Here is a 9,565-nt window from a genome sequence, read left to right on the forward strand (position 1 = left end):
AGGAGCAGCCATGACTAGTCAGGACCAGCCATGACTAGTCAGGACCAGCCATGATGAGACAGGACCAGCCATGACTAGTCAGGACCAGCCATGACTAGTCAGGACCAGCCATGATGAGACAGGACCAGCCATGACTAGTCAGGAGCAGCCATGACTAGTCAGGACCAGCCATGATGAGACAGGACCAGCCATGACTAGTCAGGACCAGCCATGACTAGTCAGGACCAGCCATGATGAGACAGGACCAGCCATGACTAGTCAGGAGCAGCCATGACTAGTCAGGACCAGCCATGACTAGTCAGGACCAGCCATGACTAGTCAGGACCAGCCATGGCAAAATAGGAGCCAATAGGAGCTAAAAGTAAAGCGAGCAGAGAGAAACTGGAAGGCAGTCCCCTTTTCGGTTTGGGAATCCGGTTCTTTCCGTCCAGTCGTTGGTTTTAGCCGCTCTCCGGCTACCTGAGCTTAATGCTGACTCACTGCTGGGTGACGGAGGTTTGGAGGGTGGTGGAACTGAAATCTGTGGACGTCCGAGTGGAGCAGCAGTGACATAATTAGGTCAGCTCTGCTCGGTGTGGGATGAGGTCCAAACAAGGTAGAGCAGCTAATGGGCCGGACAGGAGGCTCCGCCTACTGAGGACCCTGTCATAGGATCTTTTATTAAGAGATGTTTGAGTTTCACCCCCTTGCAATTACACCACGGACCACTAGGGGTCCGCATACCCCCGGTTGAGAATCACTGCCTTATACTATCTGTCAGTGATCTCTCCACCGGTCTATTTACTGGTATATATGTCTTTTTTAGAGAAACTAAAAACCTCCTCTACAAACTGAAGACCATGTGGGGAACATTTCAATGAAAACCTTCACTTATTCATGATGCTTGTGCACAATTATCACTATCATTAAAAGTCCAGTTTAGTAAATCAATCCTTTGTAGTGTGAAAAGGTTGTTTTTTCCTCTGCAGCTATGGAACAGTCTCTGGACTCACCGTCGCCTCCTACCAGTAGGTACAAGAACTGCAGCTTGATTTCCGATAGTGTTTCAAAGCTGTAAATATGAAAATGGAACAATATCGGTTACCCCCCCCCCCCCCCCCCCCGCGCCACCCCCGCATAGCCGTTCCATAATTTAGACACCAAATGTCATGTTCACATACACTTTATTAAAATAAAAAACCAAAGACCAAACATCCATGTTTGTTAAACCCTCTGAGGAAGGAAGAGTAGTGAGGTGGTCCATCACATGCCTGATCGAAACACGACCCGGATCCCTCCTGTTGCCCAATCAGACGACCCCCCAGCCACCATGACAGCCAGCAAGATGCTCTGTGTGTGTGTGTGTGTGTGTGTGTGTGTGTGTGTGTGTGTGTGTGTGTGTGTGTGTGTGTGTGTGTGTGTGTGTTGTAACTTTGTTGACCTCTAGGTAATCTGAGTGTTTCCATTGAGTTTCATCTGGAGCAGTCAGAGGGTGTTTCAGTCTTTAGATCTGCCGGCGGTTGTTCCTGGATCGTCTCTTGGACGTTCGGCTCCTCGTCAGGACTTTCGGCTGAGGGATGATGGGCTGTGGCGGCGGGAGGGCGGGGCTTCTCACGGTGTGGGCGGCACTCTGAGGCTTCGCCAAGCGAGGGCTCCACCTCTTCTTCCCCCCCTCTTCAGAGTTGACCCGCTCTTCTGCGAAGGACGAAAAGAGCAGAACTCAGAGAAAGTACTTTAGTAAAAACAAAAATCAACTGACAACAATACATGAAATATACCTTCAAGTAAAGAAACAGGATTCATAAAGAAACTTGTTTTTCATTTCATAAAGTAATGATAATGATCAACAATTGATCGTTATTTGTCAGTTTATGGGGATGGAGTGTTGTTAATGGTAATAATGATCAAATCTGTCTCACCATCGTCCTCCACACTGTTTGCAGCCGCTACAGCAGGGTCTGAAATCAATCAATCAATCAATCAATCAATCAATCAATCAATCAATCAATCAATCAATCAATCAATGACCAACCAACTAATGACCCCAACCAAATGATCCAGTAACCAACTAACCAACCAACAAAGACAGGTTCTACTCACTAGTGACACATACCTGGTGGTGCCCCCTGATTGGCTCCAGGAGCTAAAAGATGAAAAATATTAAAGTCAAACAAAAACTAAAGAAGAAAAAAAACTTTGAAAGAGTAAATATATTCTAACAGAAACAGACACGATGTGTTCTGACCCTCAACTCTTTCTGAACTGAAGCTGATGGTTCCTGAAACACGATAACATGGGGACACATTTACTTCTTCATCTTCATCCTCATCCTCATCCTCATCATCATCATCATCTTCTTCATCACCATCACCATCATCTTCATCATCACCATCACCATCATCATCATCATCTTCATCATCATCATCACCATCATCATCATCATCATCATCATCATCATCACCATCACCATCACCATCATCATCATCATCTTCATCTTCATCATCACCATCACCATCATCATCACCATCATCATCACCATCACCATCATCATCATCTTCTTCATCATCACCATCACCATCATCTTCATCATCACCATCATCATCATCACCATCACCATCATCACCATCATCATCATCATCATCATCTTTCTCAGAGTGCTGCCCCCTGGAGGCTGCTAGGTCTTCTACCAGCAGAATGGACCCAGCTCCCGTGTTCTGTTCAGGAGGCTGACACAGTTCTGAAGACGTTTCTGTTTCATGAAGTTACAGTCGGAGCTGCTTCAGGACATCCTGGGACATTTTCTAGTCCACCTGCTGGAGGGTGAACCAGGGTTTGCTTCTGCAGTGTCTCCAGATGTTGTTGTGCAACGTGAATAAAAGTGAAGACTCACAGTAACATTGACAGTATTACTGAGCTGTGTTGAAGTATGTGGAGGAGTATGTACGTTGAGTATTTGAGAGTCTTACCAGGCCGGTCAGCTGACACAGACTTCATACTCTCTGGAATAATAAGATTGAGGTCAGGAAACGATCAATTTATCACAACATGATCCACTGACAGGAAGTGACTCACCTGTGGGAGCCTCATCAGAAGTTAGATCTTTATCTGAGAGACAGGTGAGAAGGTGAGACACACAGTGGTGAGACAGGACAGACAGGTGAGACAGAGAGTGGTGAGACAGGACAGACAGGTGAGACAGAGTGGTGAGACAGGACAGACAGGTGAGACAGAGTGGTGAGACAGGACAGACAGGTGAGACACAGAGTGGTGAGACAGGACAGACAGGTGAGACACAGAGTGGTGAGACAGGACAGACAGGTGAGACACAGAATATTGATTTACCTGTAGACAGAGCTTGTATTCCAGCATCTGAAAACAGAGGCCAGTCGTTAACACATGGTGATTGATCAGATGGTGATCAGAAGGTGATCAGAAGGTGATCAGATGGTGATCAGAAGGTGATCAGATGGTGATTGATCAGATGGTGATCAGAAGGTGATCAGAAGGTGATCAGATGGTGATCAGATGGTGATCAGAAGGTGATCAGAAGGTGATCAGAAGGTGATCAGAAGGTGATCAGATGGTGATCAGATGGTGATTGATCAGAAGGTGATCAGAAGGTGATCAGATGGTGATCAGAAGGTGATCAGATGGTGATCAGAAGGTGATCAGAAGGTGATCAGATGGTCTGATGTGAACTCACAGTTGGAGTCCAGGTCTCCCTTCACCAGCAGGATGCACAGCAACAACACGACGATGGTTCTGCAACAGAGAAAGACAGAGTGAGCATGTGTGTGTGAGGCTCCAGGCTCCAGGCTCCAGGCTCCAGGTTACAGGTTACAGGTTACAGGGCGAGGATCTACAGGCTCCAGGCTACAGGGCGAGGATCTACAGGCTCCAGGCTACAGGGCGAGGATCTACAGGCTACAGGCTCCAGGCTACAGGGCGAGGATCTACAGGCTACAGGCTACAGGGCGAGGATCTACAGGCTCCAGGCTACAGGGCGAGGATCTACAGGCTCCAGGCTACAGGCTACAGGGCGAGGATCTACAGGCTACAGGCTACAGGGCGAGGATCTACAGGCTCCAGGCTACAGGGCGAGGATCTACAGGCTACAGGCTCCAGGCTACAGGGCGAGGATCTACAGGCTCCAGGCTACAGGGCGAGGATCTACAGGCTCCAGGCTACAGGCTACAGGGCGAGGATCTACAGGCTCCAGGCTCCAGGCTACAGGGCGAGGATCTACAGGCTCCAGGCTACAGGGCGAGGATCTACAGACTCCAGGCTACAGGGCAAGGATCTACAGGCTCCAGGCTACAGGGCGAGGATCTACAGGCTACAGGCTACAGGGCGAGGATCTAGAGACTCCAGGCTACAGGGCGAGGATCTCCAGGCTCCAGGCTACAGGGCAAGGATCTACAGGCTCCAGGCTACAGGGCGAGGATCTACAGGCTCCAGGCTACAGGCTACAGGGCGAGGATCTACAGACTCCAGGCTCCAGGGCGAGGATCTCCAGGTGAGAATCATCATTCAGACTAAAACACTGATGCAACCTGAAGATTCTATCACACCTGATTTATTTTACTGAAAAAAACAGAAGAAAGAACTTTGCTGGGATCAAATCGTAGCCGATCAGAAGAGGCTTGATGTCAAGATTCAACACGTTTGGACTGGAGTTTCAGTTTGTCGAAGTGTCCTTGAGCAAGACACTGAACCCCAAACTGCTCTCAGCAGAAGGACTATGCACCGATTAGTAGCTGGCTCCACTGTTGTGTGAATTCATAGTGTAGAGGACCGCATGCAGTGGAAAAGCACAACATGGTGAAATCCATAAACTACTTCAGCTAAAAATGGTTGAAATTTTTCAGGTTTGAGTTTTTTTCCACTTTTAAAAAACATGAATTGGTATTTTAGATTGAAGGAGTGTGTGCTGCCAGCGCTGGACTTCACACCACCACCTGTGAGAGGATGACGTACCTGGTGAGCATGATGCTGCAGGCAGTGAGACAGGCGTCAGGTCAGTACGACAGGCGGGAGGTCAGTACGACAGGCGGGAGGTCAGTACGACAGGCGGGAGGTCAGTACGACAGCAGGACAGGCGGTCCACCGGCGAGCAGACAGTAATGTCCACAGGTGATGATCACAATGCGTCAGTAGTGTACGAGTGTGGCGTCTGAGAGCTGGCCGGGGTTTATATCTCACTCTAAATGTCAGCAGGACAGAGGAGGACTGACTGTGTGTGTGTGTGTGTGTGTGTGTGTGTGTGTGTGTGTGTGTGTGTGTGTGTGTGTGTGTGTGTGTGTGTGTGTGTGTGTGTGTGTGTGTGTGTGTGTGTGTGTGTGTGTGTGTGTGTGTGTGTGTGTGTGTGTGTGTGTGTGTGTGTGTGTGTGTGTGTGTGTGTGTGTGTGTGCGTTTCAGGTTTCTGTGTTAATGCAGGACAGCAGAATTCTTCTGTCTCTGTGAGGACCCGCTAACAAACGGCCTGAAGTCTGATTTCAACACATCCTCTCAACAGAAGTCTGATCGTCTTCAGATCTTCTTCATCAAACTTCCAAACTAAATCTTCTGTCTGATTTTCATCCGATGGAGTTTGAAGCTGAACTACAATGAGCTTCAGGTCCGCCTGTCTGCTGCTCGGGTGATTTTAAGAGTCACACCGATGTAAAAACTGCAGACATTGATCAGTCCGGACCAGTAGAGCAATGAAGTACACAAATGCAGACTTTGGATAATAGAGCAGGTCGAAATATGTGTTGGTACGTATCACCTGTGTGTGGTGGTAATGGAAAAGACCCCAGAAAACGGTGGTGGGTGGGTGGGTGTGTGGGTGGATGTGTGGGTGGGTGGGTGGGTGTGTGGGTGGGTGGGGGGGTGGGTGGGTGTGTGGGTGGATGTGTGGGTGTGTGGGTGGATGTGTGGGTGGGTGGGGGGGTGGGTGGGTGTGTGGTATTTGGCCATGAAAGCCTCTTCTGTCTGGAAACGTCCTGTGGTGTAAACGGAGAGCAGCGTAGCTTCATTCAGCTTTGAAACCGTGTAAGGTCAGATTTACATGTTTATGGAGCCTCCGTCCATTAAAGCATCCATCCTGTGTGTGTGTGTGTGGGGGGGGTCCCACAAGGCGAGGGTGGGGGTTGTAGCCTGGATACACTTCATCTCACTGCTGTCAGTAAAAGCACCGAGGCATCACCAGTGTTCACAACAGACCCACGACCAGGACTCCACAGTGAAGAGCCCGATCCCCTCCACCTATTAGAACCTGATGAACTACGTCAGGGACCTTCTCTTGGTTTATCGCCCCCCCAGCAGTAACATGTGCAGCTGCAGCAGCAGCAGCAGCAGCCCCCCAGCAGTAACATGTGCAGCAGCAGTACCAGCCCCCCCCAGCAGTAACATGTGCAGCAGCAGCAGCAGCAGCAGCAGCAGCAGCAGCAGTACCAGCCCCCCCAGCAGTAACATGTGCAGCAGCAGCAGCAGCAGCAGCAGCAGCAGTACCAGCCCCCCCCAGCAGTAACATGTGCAGCAGCAGCAGCAGCAGCAGCAGCCCCCCCAGCAGTAACATGTGCAGCAGCAGCAGTACCAGCCCCCCCAGCAGTAACATGTGGTTACATCCTGGGAAGTTTTGCTGCCAAATGTTTCTTGAGACATCTAGAAGCCTGAATGTCTGAGCTGCTTTGTTCTCCAACATCCGTCCATGTTTCTTCCTTTTCAAGCGTCACTGCAGGTTCTGGACGTCTGCTTTGGGTCTTCGTCTCGCTGGAGGACTCATCATCTTCCACTCAAACCAAGTTTTCTCACAGTGGTTCAAACATTTGGCTATAAAAACTCCCTATATACTGTATGTGATACTTCCTGATTCCTGTGGTCCGGTCAAGTCCTCCACTACCAGATACATCAAGGCAGTCCCACAGCGTGATGGTTCCTCCACCGTCTTCAACTGTTGGACGGTCTTTGTTTTCTGGTTGTCCTCAATGTTCCGCCTGTCAACAAAATGTTTCTGTGTACTGTCAAACACTCTATTTTAGTTTAATCTGTCCACAAAGCATTGCGGTTTGTCCAACTACTCTTCCGTGGTTCCTGTGTGTCTTTTGGTGGGCCATGGGGTGGTTCTTGGTCTTTCCCAGTTCAGGGGGACTGATAGCGCTGAGCAGGACTGTATCTAACTGAACAGAACTCTGTCCTCAGCCGGGTGTTTGGAATCGCTGCAAATGGATGTTAAGTGATCCGAAGGTTCAGCTGGACGCCGGCGAGTCGCAGCGTCTGCCAGCAGACTAATAAAATCGAATCTGTCGGATCTCCATCAGCAGGACGAGTTCCAGACATAGCAGACAGGATCAGCAGGAACCCGATCCAGATCGGCTGATATGAAGATGAAGCATTCCGTCGGCACCGAGTCATCCAGGTTCAAAACCCCGTCCCTCAAAGTCCAACCTCGTCCCTCGGCCTCCCGCTCAGACACCAGAGGCTCCTCCACCGTTTGGACGGACACTTTCTCATGTTAATAACTTTACTGGCTCCACCTGTGGAGGGAGGTCTGGTGCTGCAGCGGTCCTATTGTTTACACCAAGGATCAGCTGTTAGCCCTCGGTAACGCAGCTAAGCTAACCGGCGAAAGACCCGATGTTCCCCCCTCTGCTGAAGAGAAAGACCCGATGTTCCCCCCTCTGCTGAAGAGAAAGACCCGATGTTCCTCCCCGGGCTGAAGAGAAAGACCCGATGTTCCCCCCTCTGCTGAAGAGAAAGACCCGATGTTCCTCCCCGGGCTGAAGAGAAAGACCCGATGTTCCCCCCTCTGCTGAAGAGAAAGACCCGATGTTCCCCCCTCTGCTGAAGAGAAAGACCCGATGTTCCCCCCGGGCTGAAGAGAAAGACCCGATGTTCCCCCCTCTGCTGAAGAGAAAGACCCGATGTTCCCCCCCGGGCTGAAGAGAAAGACCCGATGTTCCCCCCTCTGCTGAAGAGAAAGACCCGATGTTCCCCCCGGGCTGAAGAGAAAGACCCGATGTTCCCCCCCTCTGCTGAAGAGAAAGACCCGATGTTCCCCCCGGGCTGAAGAGAAAGACCCGATGTTCCCCCCCGGGCTGAAGAGAAAGACCCGATGTTCCCCCCCGGGCTGAAGAGAAAGACCCGATGTTCCCCCCCGGGCTGAAGAGAAAGACCCGATGTTCCCCCCCGGGCTGAAGAGAAAGACCCGATGTTCCCCCCTCTGCTGAAGAGAAAGACCCGATGTTCCCCCCGGGCTGAAGAGAAAGACCCGATGTTCCCCCCGGGCTGAAGAGAAAGACCCGATGTTCCCCCCGGGCTGAAGAGAAAGACCCGATGTTCCCCCCTCTGCTGAAGAGAAAGACCCGATGTTCCCCCCGGGCTGAAGAGAAAGACCCGATGTTCCCCCCTCTGCTGAAGAGAAAGACCCGATGTTCCCCCCGGGCTGAAGAGAAAGACCCGATGTTCCCCCCTCTGCTGAAGAGAAAGACCCGATGTTCCCCCCGGGCTGAAGAGAAAGACCCGATGTTCCCCCCTCTGCTGAAGAGAAAGACCCGATGTTCCCCCCGGGCTGAAGAGAAAGACCCGATGTTCCCCCCTCTGCTGAAGAGAAAGACCCGATGTTCCCCCCGGGCTGAAGAGAAAGACCCGATGTTCCCCCCTCTGCTGAAGAGAAAGACCCGATGTTCCCCCCGGGCTGAAGAGGAGGAGACGGGGGGGCCGTGCCGGGGTCAAACACTGCAACAGGAAGCGACGCTACAAACCCATCCTCCCATCGATCGTCACCGGGAACGTAAGATCCCTTACCAACAAGATGGACGAGCTCGCGGCGCTAACCCGGCATCAGAGGGAATATCGGGAATGTAGCCTGATGCTATTCACGGAGACCTGGCTAACGGAGCTAACACCGGACTAGAACGTTCCGCTGGATGGTTTCCACCTGACAGGAGACAGGACAAAGGAAGGTCAGAGGAAAGGAGGAGGGCTGGCAGTGTTTGTGAACGATAGACGGTGTAATCCCGGTACATCACTGCTAAAGAACAACTCTGCTGTAAGGACATTGAACTGTTAGCGGTTAGCATGAGGCCGTATCACCTGCCGCGGGAATTCTCACACATTATCACGATAACTGCGTACGTCCCCCCTCTGCTAACGCCCACGCAGCGGGTGATGTCCTCCACTCGCTCACAAACAGGCTGCAGACACACCACCCACAGGATCTCCTCATCACCGGGGACTTTAATCATGCCTCCATCTCCTCCACCCTGTCCACCTTCAAACAATATGTCCCCTGCTGCACCAGAGACAATAAAATACTGGACCTTTTCTATGCCAACACCAAGGGGGGATACCCCTCATCTCCTCTCCCTCCCCTTGGCCGATCAGATCACAACCTAATGCACCTCCTGCTTGTGTACAAACCTCTGGTACACAGACAACCAGCTGTGACCGGCACCATTAACATCTGGTCCGATGAGGCAGAAGAGGCTCTCAAAGACTGTTTTGAGACAACTGCATGGGAAGTGTTCTATGAGGACCACAGGGAGGACATGGACGGCCTCACAAACTGCATCACAGACTACATAAACTTCTGTGTGGATTACAC

At 51.1% G+C, this 9,565-nt stretch overlaps 1 protein-coding gene across 1 annotated transcript; it reads right to left on the reverse strand.

Moving 5' to 3' along the window:
* Positions 1-1,147: 1,147 nt before the first annotated feature.
* Positions 1,148-5,148, reverse strand: LOC308122387 (uncharacterized protein). The gene is made up of 8 exons (XM_080484168.1): positions 4,957-5,148; positions 3,683-3,741; positions 3,322-3,348; positions 3,052-3,084; positions 2,946-2,978; positions 2,093-2,122; positions 1,899-1,937; positions 1,148-1,674 (listed from the first exon to the last, which is right to left on the reverse strand). The coding sequence occupies exons 1-8, from the start codon at positions 4,965-4,967 to the stop codon at positions 1,484-1,486; spliced, it is 423 nt and encodes a 140-aa protein (XP_080340294.1). The 5' UTR covers positions 4,968-5,148; the 3' UTR covers positions 1,148-1,483.
* Between the last annotated feature and the right edge of the window lie 4,417 nt (positions 5,149-9,565).

Source organism: Lipophrys pholis (assembly GCF_963383615.2).
Source record: "Lipophrys pholis genome assembly, chromosome: 17".
In the NCBI taxonomy this organism is placed as follows: Eukaryota; Metazoa; Chordata; class Actinopteri; order Blenniiformes; family Blenniidae; genus Lipophrys; species Lipophrys pholis.

What these genes read in the sequence shown, in the direction of transcription:
- LOC308122387 (XM_080484168.1), bottom strand. An exon ending in AATACAAGCTCTGTCTACAG is followed by an intron (nt 3,085 to 3,321) that starts GTAAATCAATAT and finishes CCTGTCTCTCAG; the next exon opens with ATAAAGATCTAACTTCTGAT. An exon ending in AAACAGTGTGGAGGACGATG is followed by an intron (nt 1,675 to 1,898) that starts GTGAGACAGATT and finishes CGTCCTTCGCAG; the next exon opens with AAGAGCGGGTCAACTCTGAA.